Source organism: Zonotrichia albicollis, chromosome 22, assembly GCF_047830755.1.
Source record: "Zonotrichia albicollis isolate bZonAlb1 chromosome 22, bZonAlb1.hap1, whole genome shotgun sequence".
In the NCBI taxonomy this organism is placed as follows: domain Eukaryota; kingdom Metazoa; phylum Chordata; class Aves; order Passeriformes; family Passerellidae; genus Zonotrichia; species Zonotrichia albicollis.
Window position 1 is genome coordinate 4,474,234 of NC_133840.1, and position 15,376 is coordinate 4,489,609.

Here is a 15,376-nt window from a genome sequence, read left to right on the forward strand (position 1 = left end):
CGCCCCGCCACGGGGGACGGCACCGGCATCGCCACCGCCCCCCGGCCCGACCCCGCCTCCGCCGAACGGGGGGGGATGGAGCGGTGCCGGCATCCTGGGGAGCATCCCCCCGGGAACAGCCCCTCCGAGGGGTTTGGGGGGCAGCACATGGGGACAGGCACCCTACGGACATAGGGAGCACCCCACTGGTGAGTTTGGTACCCGCCACACCAGGAACGGCCACTGCAGGAGTTTGGGGAGCATCAGCATCACATCACACACGGCCCCTCACCCCTGCAGCCTCCCCCGGCCCGGGGCTCTGCGGGCACACACGGCCGTGTCCTCGCTGTCCCTGCATGCCCTCCCTGACTCAGAGGTGTCCCAGGGGTGCCACACTCCTGCAGGCAGCCCGAGGGCACGGCTGTGCCCCTGAGCAGGCTGGAGGTGGGATACAGCTCCAGGCCTGCTCCCACCACAGAGCAGCTCATATCCCAGCCATCACCCACAGCAGGACACGGAGGGGCTGCCCTGAGCCCTCCACACCGCAGGAACGAGGGGGACACAAGCTCCTGTGGCTTTGTCTCGCTGGGAACTCACACCGCAGGCTCACAGCCTCCCTCCAGCCACGGTTTGTAACTGAGCAAGAGCCTGGAGGAGGGAGAATAAAAGCAAATCTGTCTGGCTCCAGCCCCCTCGTCACTCTTTGAGAAATCAGAGCAGCATATGGGAGTATTTGCCCCTTTCCCCAGAGATGGAGCCGAGCAGATGACAGGCTGTGAGCATGTGTTAGTCCCACCAACGCTCGCTCCAGCCAGCTTCCCATTAAGGGCGGCAGTTGCTCCAGACCCAAATGTTAGCAGTTTTCAATTAGCAAATGGCAGAGGAGAGGGATTCCTGGGGGACACGCTGAGCAAGTCGAGCTCTATCACTTGTCACTCAAGGAGCTCACGTTACCCTTCTCCCTGAGAGGCTCTGCTTAAAATAAAACCCTGCAGCAGCCCGGGGGGATGCAGCCTGCTCGCTGCCAGAGCTGCCAGGGAGGGGATGGGTGGCTCATTTTTGGGGTAACCCTGAGGGATGGCAGTTTGTTCTGAGCTGCGCTGGGGCTCCCAAATATCAGGGAACCTTGTACTGGGGTGCACTGAGCACGAGCTGCCATCAGCAGGGGATTTACCAGGAGACGTGAGGCTGTGCTCAGATGATGGAGAGCGCTGAGCTAAACTTTAACCAGCTCCCAGTGATACTGAAACCCGACAGGTAAAAACAACCGTACAGGGAGCAGAGGGGAGCAGCAGCCACCTTGAGCTGGGGTTCAGGTGCTCCCCAGCCGGGTTTGCTCAGGGCTGTGGCACCCCCAGGGCAGCAGCCCCATGGTCCAGCTGGTTCTGCCACTCTGTGCCAGCAGAGCCCGGAGCCAGGCTGTCTCCAACCAGAGATAGGCACAACCCAGACACTGTCCCTGACACGCTGTGACCGGGCCCCGACTGGAAAATGTCCCTGGACACGACTGTGGGACAAGGTTCAGGCCAAAAGGACGGGTCCTTGATGGGACTCCAAAGACAGGACACATCAGTCCTGTAAACACAGGCAGCCTGTGCCTCCGATGACAACCATGAAACAGCCGACTTTTATCATTATTTACTGCTTCTCTTTGATGTTTTAAAATTATTCTTCCCTAACCTCACTGAAGAGCATCTCTGCTAATTAGCCAGGAGCTGACAAAGCCATCAGAAGGTGCTGGCTGTGCCGGCAGGGCGGTGGGGAGGTGTCAGACCCTGCAAACAAAGATCCCTCCTTTTCCCCTCTCCCCAAGCAAAGCCCTCCCCGCACTCAACATCACAGCCAGGCATTTGTCTCACACAAAGGCGACACTCGGGGCAATTCCCTTTGTGGAGGTGATATGTTCCCTGTCTCCCATGATGGGTCGCTTCTTGAAACCATCTGAGTTCAGAGAGGCCTCTTGTCCTCTTCGCCAGCCTCTCCCTGCTGCTCCATCCCTCCTCCTTCTATTTTACTCAAACTGGAGGGACACAAAACCGACGCTCCGGCTTCTAAACAAGTTAAGGTGGAGCCTTTCGCCGCAGGGAAAGGAGTGGGGAGAGTCCTCTCCTCTCCCGGCTGCCGGGGCCTCGTGCCCAGGGAGGGCAGGGGTAAGGGATCCGGGCGGACGGACAGACGGACAGCGGCCGCACCTCCTGCCTAAGCCTCGTGGGAATGAAGATACGGCCTCGGCAGAGGTGCCGGAATCAAAATAAATCAGCCGCGGGATCAGCAGGCAGTTTCCTGCTACAGTAATGGCCCCGAGTCAGCAGGATCTGGTTTGGAACAGGGACAGCCTTGCCGTGGGTGACAATGGCCAGAGGGGACCCGCACCGGGATGCACAACTGGGGACCAGGCAGCCTCACCCCGCACCCCCTCCCCGCCAGCTCTGCCTTTCCTCGGCAGGAACAGCCGCGGGGACACCGATCCAGCACCAGCCCCACACAACACGGGAACAAAAACAGGACAAAGGGAGAAGCCCCGAGACCTGCAGATTTCACCGGGAGCTTCTGCAGGGAAACAAAGCAGCAGACGTGAGGAATGCAAGTGGCCTATTTGCCCGGGCTGCTCTCTGCCTCCGGCAGCACGGACATGCCTCGGCTTGTCGTTGCAGGAGCTTTTGTTGCTCGGGGCTGGGGGCCTCTTTGTTTCCTTTACCCTCTCGCTAGGCTTGGTCACAGCCCGGTATTAAATTATTCAAATGATCTCGCTGGGCTCCACAGCTGAACTCCTGTGTGGAGAGCCCAGGCTGTGAAATCCCGAGGGCTCCAGCCCTCCCCGCAGCCCCCAGCCCAGCACAAAGGGCACTGGTCTACACTGGTTTGCCCAGTCTGGAGCAAAGGATCCCAATATTCAGGCTGGTGACACCTCCAGTGCCAGCAGTGCAGTGCAAAGGTGTCATTAAGCCATAAAATCATTCACCTCACACCAGCGCACTGATAGCAGGCAGGTGGGGGGGCCGCACCCCTGGATTTGGCAGCCCAGCTAGAGCAGGAGGAGTTTAGTTCCTGAAGCAGTGGCATTTTGGTGCCACTACTGACAAGACAAAGGGTGTTGGACCTCTGTCCTGCCTGCTGCTGTCCCAGCCAACCCTCAGGCCCGGCCAAGCTGCAGGAGGAGCACCAGCCCCTTCCTATGGGATGTGGTGTGGGGCGAGGGGAGCCCTGAGAGCTCTGCACAACACAGGCAAAAGAAATCTGATGCTGGAAGGAGCTGGAGCTGCTGCCAGCTCCGCACAGGCAGTGGCCCAGAGAGGCTTTGAGGCAATTGAACCCAGCCCTGCAACCACTTTGGTGCCCAGGTTGGTCTGGGAAGGGAAAGCACCTTCCCCGACACCGCGCTGAGCTGTGTCTGTAACCTGCAGCACAGGAAAGTGTCAAAGGACTGGCAGAACCTTTGAATTCCAGTCGGCTTCCTGGGATTGCAGGGTGTAACCGCCTGAAAAGGCAGCTCCACAAGAAACAAAAAAGGCAGGGGAAAACCCATGCACCCACCCTGCCAGGAGCCAAAGAGGGAGGGAGGGAGGGAGGCTGTGTCTGCAGCCAGGGCTGCACACGCCTCTCCCGGCCGGACGGGACCTGCTCCCTTCCCCAGCTGGAGCCTGCGAGAGGAGGGAAGGACGGGCAGGAGAGCTGCAGAAATTCATTACCTTCCACATGACAGAGAGATCAGTTGGCTTTTACCAGAGCCCGTCGAGGTTTCCCTCATTGAAAACAGGAAAGAATCACAAAAATAATTAGAGAGATTTCATCTCAGCCAGCTTATGAAAGCACCGACTTTATACACAACAGATTGGCAACAGCACAAAGATGGATGTGAAAGGCAAGAGCATTTGCAATGTCAGACAGATCAGAGACAGAAGCTCATCAAAAAATGGCCCAGGGCAAATGTAAGTTAAAAAAAGAAAAGAAGAGGAAAAAAATAAAGGAAAGGAAACGACCCTTCTGGAGACAAAAAACGTGACTCCTGTCCATAACACATGGATGTGCTTCTCCTGCCCACTAAGACCCCTGGTGGAAACTCATCAGCTCCCTGGACAAAACTGGGTTTAAAAACTTCCAAGTACTGACAATCACTGGCTGTGTTTTGCTGCCTTCCCTAGCTCAGCTGGGAGCCAGTGAGCCGGCCAGCAGCAGGACTGAGGAGCCTGAGGACAAATGTCAGCTGGAGGATCCTCCAGCGAGCTCCTGGGGCCAGGGGAGGCTGTAATTGGAAAGCTCCAGGCAGCATTTGGGGAGAGCTGTGCAGCACAGGGAGGCTGCTCGTGCAGAGCTCGGCCAGCCGTGCAGGCAGGACCCTCCAAAGTGTGCTCAATAAATGGGTGAAATGTTTTAGGGGGGGGATGGGAAAGGACAGACATCTCTAATTAGCAAAGAGGTTTGCATTTAGTCACCCAGCACAGCGCCTGGGGCCCTGACTCCAGACGCTGCTGTGCAAAGGCTGACAGCTCTCTCAGACACGGAGCTGTCAGCCTGGGCTTTGTAACCAGAAACAGTTTCCACAGAGGAAAACAACCTCTGTGCTCCTCACTCTTCCACAGAGGCACTTCCAGCAGGGAGGGGAAGAGGCACGGTGTGACCCCCTGAAGGCAGCACCAGAGCTCTGGGCACGTCCAGGGCAGTGACTCTCAGGCACTGGAGGTTCACAGTGACAATTCAATAAGTGAGACCAGGTCTGGTTCCTTGGGAACCATCGTTAGGAGCTCTCTGTTTCCAGACTGCTGCCTTCAGAGTGCAGCTGAGGAGCTCTGGAGCCTGGAGTGTGTCTGAGCCAGGCCACCGTGGGCAGCAGGAAGAGCAGGATGTGGCTGCTCTCACTCACTGGGAAGGCGACTCCTCCACGACAGCTGAAACAAAAAGAGAAAAGATTGAGATTTAGCTGGAAGCCCCACTTTGATGAAGCTACAAGAAGTGTTCTGCCCCACACAAGCCTAATATCCCACAGATGGGCACCAAAATCCCTGTCCTCTTCCCTACAGGAAGCCACTGCAAGACTTAAGCAGTGGCACAAGCAAGGCAACACCCAGTAGGACAAAATGCAATCTCTTGAGGTTTGTGCTCTCCTCCTCTCCAGCCTGGCTTCTCCCAGTTATTCTGTTTGCAGTGGGATTGAGAGAAGGGAGCAGCAGGAGCTCATGATAACCTGGGCAGCAGTCCAAGCCAGTCAAAAGTGGAGTTGGTCCCATGGGAGGAGCAGAACAGCCACCCCAAAGGTAGAGTGCAGCTTGCCTGTGCCAGCACCCTCCCGGGCCAGATCACAGCAGCAATGACATCACATGTGTCACCAGATCTCGTGTTCTCGCTGGAGAAATTTCCAGGCAGATTGAGCTGTGTGAAAAGCCCAAATCTCAGCTTTTTACAGAGCTCTCAGTGCTTTTTTGCACGCTGGTTGCTGAGGGATGTTGGGGCAGGCAAGGCTGCTGCCCTCACACCGCTGAGTTTGCACTCCTGGTACTGGGACAGGACAAGGTTTTGGGCAGAGGGACAGCAGTAGGGGTACACACTCAGTGCCTGCTCTTACAGTGCTGCAGGTGGGAGCCCACAAACCAGCTGCCACAGAGTGCAGGGAGACTCAAGCAGCGGAAGGGGAGAGCAGCCTGCAGTCTTCCTGCAGAGACAAAACCCTTTTACTGCCATGACAAATGCGCTACTTGTTCCTGAGCCTGGGGACTTGGCCATTCCCTGCCCCTTCACGTGGCAGCAAACATCACATGAGAGCTGGGCACTTGCAGGGGAGGAACAGAGCCAGGGCTGATTCTGGGGCTGTCAGCCGGGCCTCCTCCCCTCAGGGCTGTAATTAGCCTCCTTGAAGTGGGCTGGGGCTGGAATCCCTCAGCCCAGGCTGAGGCCATCATCAGCCCAGCACAGGAGGAAGAAAGGCCCCTGCAGCAGTCTGGGCCAGGCTCCCGTTGTGCATCCAGGCAGGAAGGGCAGGTCACGCCATGGGCACGTTTTAACCCAGCCATGATGCTGCCTTTGGCCCCAGCAGAGAGGAACCACAAAACCATTGCTATCTTTTCCAAACCACAATGGCAAGGCAGCAGCCAAAATGACGCCTCAAATCTCAGCTTCTATTTCAGCAGCATCAATTAGAGAGCTGCTCTTTTTGGATACTCAGTGGACCGCTGGCAGGGTAGCTTGGCCAGCCTACCTGTCTGGGAGTGCACCAGACAGCCTCTGCCATCCCTTTGCTCCCCTTGCCCAGTGGGAGAGGCAGTGTCACAGAGTTGAAGGGAAGTAGGGGAATTATTTTGGGCTTGGTTATTTCTATTCATCTACAGCTCAAGAAAGACTAGAATAACAGTGAGCTTACATGCCAGGGTTACTCAGCACAGCCCTAGTCTGGCTGGGTCCTCATGGCAGAATCACAGGCACAAAGCCTTTACTCACGCTTTACTGCCAGCAGCGTGTTCCCGTGGCAGCAGGCAACAGAGGTCACCAGGTATGGATGTGTCTCCTCCAGCTGCACTGGCCTTGGCACTCCTGTCTCTTCATCCTTCCTGCCCAGGCGTCCCCTGGCTCCTTTCCCCCACGTGCACACCTCACCATCTGCAAAGGGACATAAACACCTCACTGCACACCTGCCTTGGCCTGCTGCAGCCCAGGACATGGGGGCTTCAGCCTCACCTGCTCCAATGGCCACAGTGAAGGCATCTCCACAAGCCACCACGGTGACCTTCATGGTCTCCAGCCCCACAACCAGGTGGGGCACGCGGCTGTTGCGGCAGGAGTTGGTGCCCAGCTGCCCGTGCTGGTTGCTGCCAAAGGTGTAACAGTGGCCAGAGGCTGACAGCAGAGAGGAGAGACACAAGGGGGTGTCACTTGGGACACACTGAAACCCCTTGCTGTCTTCAGGCTGAGCATTCTGCTCCACAGAGCTCCAACACTGAGAGCAGGGTGTCTCTTGAGAGACTGTCCATGGGAAACAGGCAGAAGGAAGACAGGGAAAATGTAGGTGTCCCCTCTCAGAATGTGGGCACACACCCTCACCTGTGACAGCAGCTGAATGTGCTGTACCAATGTCAGCACACACAATGGGCTCTTGGTTCAAGGGGGCTGACTGGGCACACACAAACACAGTGGCCTCCTCCACCTGGTCCTCTGGGGAAGGCTCCTCTGCTGAGCTGATCCGGTCCAGGCCCAGCTTGTTACACCTGCACAGGGAAAATCTCTGGGATCACACAGGGATGTCTTCTGGAGCTCCTTGGTCACAACACAGATAGGCCCAGGAGGATAAAATGTGGACCCTCACCCCTCTTACCTGTTGCTCCCACAAGCAAGAATCTGGTTCTTCACTGTGAGCACCATGGAGGAATCGATGCCACAGATGACCCTCTGAGCCTCGTGCTCTGGAGGGACTGTGACCTGCTGGGGGCAGTTGTGGCACTCCAGGGTGCCCAGCCCAAGCCGACCTGGTAGGAGGAACAGAGCAGGGAACAGCTGATGGCAACACACACCCTGAGCACAGCCCCACTGAGAGCAGCACTGACACAGCTGCTGCAAGAGCCCAGCCCGGGATCCCAGAAAGCAGCAAAACCCAAAGCACAGGGACCCTGGTGTGCAGCAAAACAGCTGCAGCTCCTCCACAGCCACCCACCCTGGCACATGTGGAGGAGACTGTGGGCAAGCAGGGCCAGCAAAGGGAGCAGGAACAGGCACAAGCCCTGTTCTGCAAAACAGACTTCTCTTACCGTTATCCCCCCTGCCCCAGGCAAACACTTCCCGTTCGTTGGAGACCGCCAGGACGTGAGATGCACCACAGGCCACCTGCACCATCTCGTAGCCCAGCAGGGCCTCCACAATCTTGGGCTGGCAGGGGAAGAGCAGCAGCCGTCAGCCCAGACCTCCCAGCCTGCCTGGCTGCTCCCATCCCTCCCACCCGGCCCCCCCAGACTCAACACAGCGCTGGCAGCATCCCAGTGTTCATCCAACACAAACAACAGAGAAACTTCTGGGTTGTTTTTTTTTTTTGTTCCAAATAGGCTTCAAAGGGATAAGAGACTACGTGCACACAGCACAGAAGATAATGCAAACATCTCTGGGGCGGAAGAAAGCAGCCAGCACGAGAGTTTGGAGAGGGAAGAGGTTCAGCAAGGGTTGGGATTCGCCCCCCTGCCCATGTGGGGAGTGCCAGGGGCTGTGAACGCCTGCCCTGAGCAGGCAGGGGCTTGGTGCAGGATGTGTTGGCTCAGAGGAGCTGCGAGTTAACGGCTCAGATTCATTAGGGGGTGGAGGGAGCAGGATCTCCACATTTCACCCGGCCCCTGCTGTGACCTGCTGTTAGATCTGACACCTCGCCTCATACTCATTATCATCCTCCAGTGAAAAGCACCGTTTGTTGGGATCTGGCTGCTGCTCCCAACTGGGCTCCCCTCCCCAGCCATAAGCAGGGAGCAGCTCAGCTCTGGGAGGAGCAGGAACAAACGGGCCAGCTGACCACAGTGACAAATGGCACCAGTCCCCGGGCTCGGCTGGGAGCCATGGGCTGCTGCCACATCCGAGGACGGAGCTGGAAGGGAGCAATGAGCCCTCAGCCCCAGTGCTCCGAGCCAATCGGAAACACACAGCTCTTCTTTAAATACTGGCTCCTTTGAAAAATAACTTTTCTCAGTGAACCCTGGCAGCTGCAGGCCAAGAGTGAAGCAGGCAGGTGTGTGATTGGAGGCAGGCTCCAAGCTGGGAGCCTGCCAACAGCAACCACAAGGCAGCTCTTGACTTCCCCCACGCTCAAAGGGATCATTGTGTAGGGGGGGCAGAGAAAGAGAGAGGCAGGTTGGGTCTTTTAAAACCCGCAGTGACACGGAGACGAGGGGGAGGGGGTCAGATGCCAGAGCATGCCTGGGATGCACACCCCTGGAGCTGGGATGAGCCCCCTCACGTGGTGCAGAAGCCACGATCCATCCTTTACCCCGGGGGAGCAGCACACCCAGCAACCTCTCCACCAACCTGGCTCACATCCGTGAAGTTTCCGTGCCCCAAACAGCCATTGCTGCCGCTGCCGAAGGTCATGATTATCCCTCTGTCTGCAGGAGCAGAAAGGAGCCCTGTCAGTGGCACATGGGAGGCCCTGCAAGGCACACGTGAGGCCCTGCGAGGTGACACAGCCGAGGGGTGGCCATGGCTCCCAGGACATCGGACCCGCTCTGACTCAGAACGAGCTGCAGGGGTCACAGAGCCTTCAGTGAGCTCCCAGGGAGCTGCAGGAGCTTCCAGAGAGCTGCAGGGGCTCCCAGGGAGCTGCAGGAGCTTCCAGAGAGCTGCAGGGGCTCCCAGGGAGCAGCAGCCTCACTGTGCTGCAACGGCTCGACAAACAAACAGCAGTGATAAGAGCACTGAGATAACATTGCTGCAGCTGTGTAGGCAGGAGTTGAGAACCCCAGGGTCTGTGAAGGTGTTAAAGTCACAGAGGCAGTCCCTGAGCAGCTGCCCAGCACAGAGGTGGCAGGAAACTCCATGGGAGGTAGGATAAACACATGGCCATGGAGTTTGCCCACTGTGTATCTGCTGTTTGCTGCTCTGACCCCCAGGAGAAGAACAAACAGAGCTCCCACAGGACCACTGGGAGGGCTTTGCTCCACAAACATGGCCTTGGACTGGTGTATGCTCCACTTCCACCCAGAACACTTCCTGGGCTGGTCTGAGGGGGCTTCAAACCCTGCTTTCCTTCAGTGTGAGGATAACCAGCCCTGCAGCAGCTCACGTTGACTCCTCACAGTGAAATCAGTCCTTGCTGGTCACTGCATGTGCCCATGTCACACTCACAGAGTATGTGACAGAGATTCTCCTCACACTGCAGTCCCCACTCTCAGTTCCGGTTTCAGGTGACACCAATGCAACCAGGACAACAAGCACAGGAGATTTCAAAGAATCATAGAATAATTTAGACCTTTAAGATCACCTAAGTCCAACTGTTTGTGGCCCTCCCCACACCAGACAGTTTGGGACCAAGTTGACTAGTGTAGCATCACAGGAGGACCATGTCTGCCATTTCTGACTCCCACATGATGAGAGGCCACAGAGGCCTCTGTGTCACCCCAGCCCACAGCATCTCTCTGGTTCCTCTCTGAGCAGGCTCCCCAGGCTCCCCCACTGGGTTTTAAGGGGTTCTGGGACCCAGGCAGGAGGCAGGAGGCAGCAGCTCACCTGTGAGGCAGGCTGTGAAAAGATCACCACAGGACACATGTTTGATGGTCACTCCTGACTGGCCCTCCAGAAAGCGGGACACAAACTGAGGCTGGAGCTGCTCAGTGGCTCCTGGGAGAGAAGGACCCCCAGCAGCACCCATGGGAGGAGCCTGGTGGAGAGAAGCCATGGAAGAGCTGGCTTGGAGAACACTGATGAACCCCTTCCACAGGCTTATCAGCATTACCCACACCCTGGCTGGCACTGCAGGCCTGGAGGAGGCAGTGCCAGGGTCTGTGAGTGAGCAGAAATGCCTTTTTCACAGGAATCACACATCCAAGGCTCCACATCCCAGTGTCCCTGTCACTCACCTCCCAGAGGATGAGCCTCCCAGATTTGGTGACCCCAGCCTTCTGTGTCCTGCCAGCAGAGACCTGCACCACCTCAGTGTTCAGCATGGGCAGGCGCAGAGGGGTGGTGATGCCACTGCCCCACGTGTAGATGGATGACAGGGGAGGGGGGATTCCTGTCCTGCCTGAACCACGTCGGGCACCTGTGGGGCACAGAGAAATCATTCATGTGCATCCCTGACTCTCCTCCCACGGAAAAGTGACAGCAGCAGCCAGTGCAGGTGCCAGCAGAGCTGCCAGAGCCAGACTTGTGCTGGTCCAAGGGGCTGCAGGGCTCCTCCAGAGCTCAGGGGAGGTGATATTTCTAAAGTTTCTCTCTCCAGAACCCTGAGTGCCTCTCTGACTTGTGTCATCCAAAGGAAAGGGTGCTTCTAAATGGAGTTGAGTAGAACACACCATGCCAGAACTCACCCCTCTGCCTGGCACTGCTTGCCCGTCCCTCTGTCCGGCTGTGGGTCACTGTGGGCACCGGAGCCAAGGGTTTTTCAGGCCTGCCAAACCAAAATCCAGCCTTTAATGTCCTGCAGAGCCCTGGATCACAGAATCTGGGCAGAGCTACAGCAGAAGCCACGGGTGGAATCACTCCCAGCACTGCTTTAAACAACCTGAGAGAGGAGAGCTGGCACCAGCTCACTTCCCCCTGTGCTCACAACGCTCTGTTTGCTGTCACTGTGATGACAAGCCCACACCTGCCATGGCACCTGCCTGGCTCTGAGCCCCTGGGCCGAGCTCAGCCAGCAGCAGCTGCACATTAGGCAGCACAACAGAGTGGCATTGGGAAAATGTTCCCTTTGGACTCAGAAGTGAGGCAGTGAGCTGGTCAGCCATGCTGTGGGCTATGGCAGCCCCTCCCAAGGGACACTGAGGTGGCAGTGCCACTTGCCTCCTCATTTTGACGCTGCCCACGTCTGTGTAGAGGTTGAGGAGGGGCCGGATGCAGATGGCCTGGGCCATGATCTCGTTCAGCTGGGGCCGTTTGGAAGGATCCAGGTTGAGCATGCTGAGGATGAGCTGGCGCAGGTCGGGGCTGTACCGATCTGAGATCGGGGCAAACGTCCCGCTCATGATCTTCAGCACTAAGGCAGGAAGGTTCTGGAGAGAGAACAACACACAAACAGTGGCTGGGCAGTGAGGGGCGAGGCCAAGGAGGAAGGAGCTCTCAGCACTGCCCTCTGCCTTCACAGAGAAGTGATCCCGGCACACATTTTCACCTCTGTGAGAGGCCACGGCTCTCTGTGTTATGTGTAAACCGCACGGCTCTTACCGCAGCTTCGAAAGCCCTCTTGAGGCTGGCGAGCTCGTAGAGCACACAGCCCAGGGCCCAGATGTCACTCTTCTGGTTGTAAGGCTTCCCTTCACAGAGCTCTGGGGAGATGTAGCATGGAGTTCCCACCACCTACAAGAGACAAAAATTTGCCACAGTGCAGTGAAAGCGGGGCAGAGAGGTTGGAAAGAGGGAGGTTTGGTGCAGAGCTGGCTGGAACACCACCAAGCAAAGCTCCACAGAGCTGGGCTTTTGTTCCCTTGGCATCAACAGCTGCCTGAAAATCTCAGTGAAAAGCAAGAGGATTTGCCTTTCCAGTGACACATACAGTGATTGCCTCTAATTTTGCTTCTATCCACTTGAGAGAATCAGAGCCCAAAGCGTGATACAAACGTCTGGTCAGATTAGCCCAGGTGGGGAGAGACACTAAATGTCAAGCAGAGAAAGGAGATTAAGGCAGCATGGGAGTGCACAGGCAGGAATGTATTTGCTAAGGATGTGTCAGACGAGTCTGCAAACACCACCCCCAGCAGGAGCCACCCTGCCTGCCCTCACCATGGACTCAGACACCTCATCCTCTCCCACCTTTTACTTTTCTGCAGCCCACAGAGCCACAGCAAACTCAGCCATGAAGATATCAGCCACGGAACAAGGCAGCACTGCCTAAAGCCACTTCCCAGAGATGGTTGTGAACCAAATCCAGAGTTTCCAGCCTGCTGCCAGGGGGTGAGAAGCTGCCCTGCCACTCACTGTGTAGGCTTTGCTCTTGCTGCTCAAGATTTTGGAGATGCCAAAGTCTCCGATCTTGACGATCATGCGGTGCTTGTCCAGGAGGATGTTCTGGGTCTTCAGGTCACGGTGCAGGATCTGCTTGGTGTGCACGTGGTGCAGGGCCAGGAGGATCTGCACAAAGAAGTGCAGGATGGTGTCCTCATCCAGCAAGGAATTGCAGCGTTTGTGGATGAACTCTGCCAGAGTGCCCCCTGCAAGGAGCAAACAAAGGGCTGTGGGCACAGGACAGCACAAACCTGGGCCTAAAACCGGGGGGATTTTGCCATTTTGGCATCCTAACAAGGCAAGCATGTGGGATAAACACATCCTGGTGGGATAAGCAGCACATCCTCCAGTGCTCCTGAACAAAGGCAGCGCAGTTGGTGGGAGGAAGAAACAGCCAGAGAGAAGTTATCGTTGATACATTATCAAAAGCAGGAAAAGAAACACTAAAATTACAGCTCTTGGAAGAGGACATAAACCTCCACGGCAGAACAAGATCAGCCTGTTCTGCAGAGCAGAATTCTTGCAGTCCAAGAGGCCACGTGGCACAGAGAGGCCCCTGTTGGGAGGGGAGGTCCAGATTCAGGGCTCACATACAGATATTAGAAAACCCTCATGCAAATGCTGATTTCATCTGAAACTCCACAGGAAATCTTGCTAGAAATGTGGGGCCAACAGAGATGACACAGGGAAATGTGGCTGAAACCTGAGGCAGGGCAGATGGTAGCATGCTGATCAGGGACAGAGGGGTTTGAAATCTCCTTGTTTTGGATATGGCTAGCAGGTGTAAGGGATATAATCATGTAGTGGCTAAGGATGGAAGGGACCTTGTGAGGTCACTCCTCAAGGAGAGACACTGAGCTTGTCCAGGACCACAATCTTTTGAGTATCTTCAAGGATGGTGACTCCACAATCTGTATCAATGCTTGGTCGCCTGGCTCACGGTCAATTTGGTGTCCATCAAGAACCACAGATACTCTTCTACAAAAATGTCTCCTCAAGAGAGACAAGCTTGGTCTCCTGGAGGTGCAAACCCCAGGATTGTTACAAGGAGCACAAAGTGCTTGACCCAAAGAGAGCCAAGTGCTTGGCATGCCCTGGACCTGCCCAGGGAGCAGCTACAGGCACTGTAGGGGACAGCAGGGCCCACCTGGGGCGTATTCCATGGCGATCATGAGCGCCTTGTCCTCCAGGAAGTTCTCATAGTACTCGATGACGTTGGGGTGGCTGAGCAGCTTGAGGACCTGGCACTCGTTCTGCGCTGCCAGCCGCTCATCCTTGCTCATCTGCTCCACCGGGATCTGCTTCAGGATCACCAGCTTCTGGTCGGCCTTGCGCAGGCACAGGTGCACGATGCTGCGGGGACAGGGACAGGGCATCAGCGCGGGGAGAGGGGACACAACGCAGGGCCTGGCCATCACCCTGGGGTGACAGAGGTCGCCCGCAATCCCCGCGCCCCGGGGTGTCACACACTTTGTGTCGTGTCCCCCCTGGTGCCACACCCCGGCCGACCCCGCATTGCCGCGGCCACAATCGCCTCGCTGCCCCAGGGAAGCGGCTTAAAGGCCTCCCGTCCGGAGGTACAAAGACTATAGCCGTCCCCATCGCCCATCCCCGACGCCCCTCACCCGAAGGCCCCTCGCCCCACCACCCGGATCCGCTCGTATTTCTCCATCCCTGGGCCCGGCTCCTCCCGTCTCCATGGAGACACTTCCGCGCTGCTACGGCGGCCGCGGGCGGACAAACCGCGCCGCTGTGTACGGCCGGGGGGCTCCGTGGTTCGGTAGGGGGGTAACGCCACCCCCGTTTGGGTGACACCTCAGTGCCACCGGCAGCCAGACCCTCTTGGGTATGAGAGAGAGAGACGGGACAGAGAGGTTTGAGGTGCGCTGGGCTGCCCGCCCACACTGCGGGACCAGCAGGACCCCCGCACCCCCGCAGAGCGGCGGTGTCCCCAGCAGCCTCCAGCCCCGAGCCTCGAGGGGCACCCACTGCGGGGGCTGCACTGCTGCGGAGCCAGCACAAGGGGCACGAGTCCCCTCCATGGCCCCCCAGACCTGCTTTAGACCCCTCAGGACCACGAGCAACCCCGAGCCCGGGCGCGATGGCGGCTATAGCGTGGAAGCGGGTCCTGCCCTGCACCCAGGAGGGGCGGCCTCTGTCCTGGAGTGGGGACAGTGACAGAGTGGCAGTGGTGGCACTGCCACGTGGCCCTGCTGCCATCTAGCGACCGCCAGCCCGGCTCACAGAGGAAGGGGTCAGCCCCCGTCGCCCGAGCCGGCGCCCTGCAGCGTGGGGCAGCGATCGGGCGGGACCCCCACGCAGGAATCAGGATCCCACCGCCTTTCAGTCTTATCCTACTGCAGCCTGGTATTAGGGGGCACCTCTGAGTGCCTCAGCCCCCCCGCCACACCTTGAGGTGAGCGTTTGTGGCTGCTCCCACTACTTTTCCAAATGTTTTCCCGGGCATCCTCCCCCGACAAAATGCGCCGCAATCGCCGGCGAGAGCCACACCGTGCTGGGACACACACAAGGCGCAGAACAGATGTACGAAGCCCAGGCCAGCTGTGCAGCACCGTGGCAGATGTGCAGGCCGAGCACAGATGTGCAACGTCTGCCAGGCACAGGCTGCAGTCACCCTCCCGCGCTGCCCGGTACAGACGGGCGGGCGGTATCTGAGGGCCACACGCGCGGTGTTTGGCGCACAGTTCAATCCCGCGCCCGCCCAGCAGGAACACGCCGAGCAGCCCCGCACACCTGCCCAGGCGCGCCACGCTCCGCACACGTG

General features: G+C 57.8%; 1 protein-coding gene across 2 annotated transcripts; it reads right to left on the reverse strand.

Moving 5' to 3' along the window:
- Positions 1-3,780: 3,780 nt before the first annotated feature.
- On the reverse strand, positions 3,781-15,299 carry NEK8 (NIMA related kinase 8). Of its 2 annotated transcripts, none has more exons than XM_074556743.1 (15): positions 14,646-15,299; positions 13,739-13,944; positions 12,565-12,797; positions 11,815-11,946; positions 11,434-11,642; positions 10,962-11,041; positions 10,512-10,693; positions 10,162-10,312; positions 8,965-9,041; positions 7,710-7,827; positions 7,280-7,430; positions 7,009-7,172; positions 6,646-6,804; positions 6,409-6,567; positions 3,781-4,865 (listed from the first exon to the last, which is right to left on the reverse strand). In XM_074556743.1, exons 2-15 carry the CDS (start codon positions 13,872-13,874, stop codon positions 4,837-4,839), a joined length of 1,980 nt encoding a protein of 659 aa, XP_074412844.1. In that variant the 5' UTR covers positions 13,875-13,944; positions 14,646-15,299; the 3' UTR covers positions 3,781-4,836. The 2 variants fall into 2 exon arrangements, with proteins under 2 accessions (XP_074412844.1, XP_005493724.1); XM_005493667.4 differs by lacking the exon at positions 14,646-15,299 and adding an exon at positions 14,217-14,589.
- Positions 15,300-15,376: the final 77 nt, after the last annotated feature.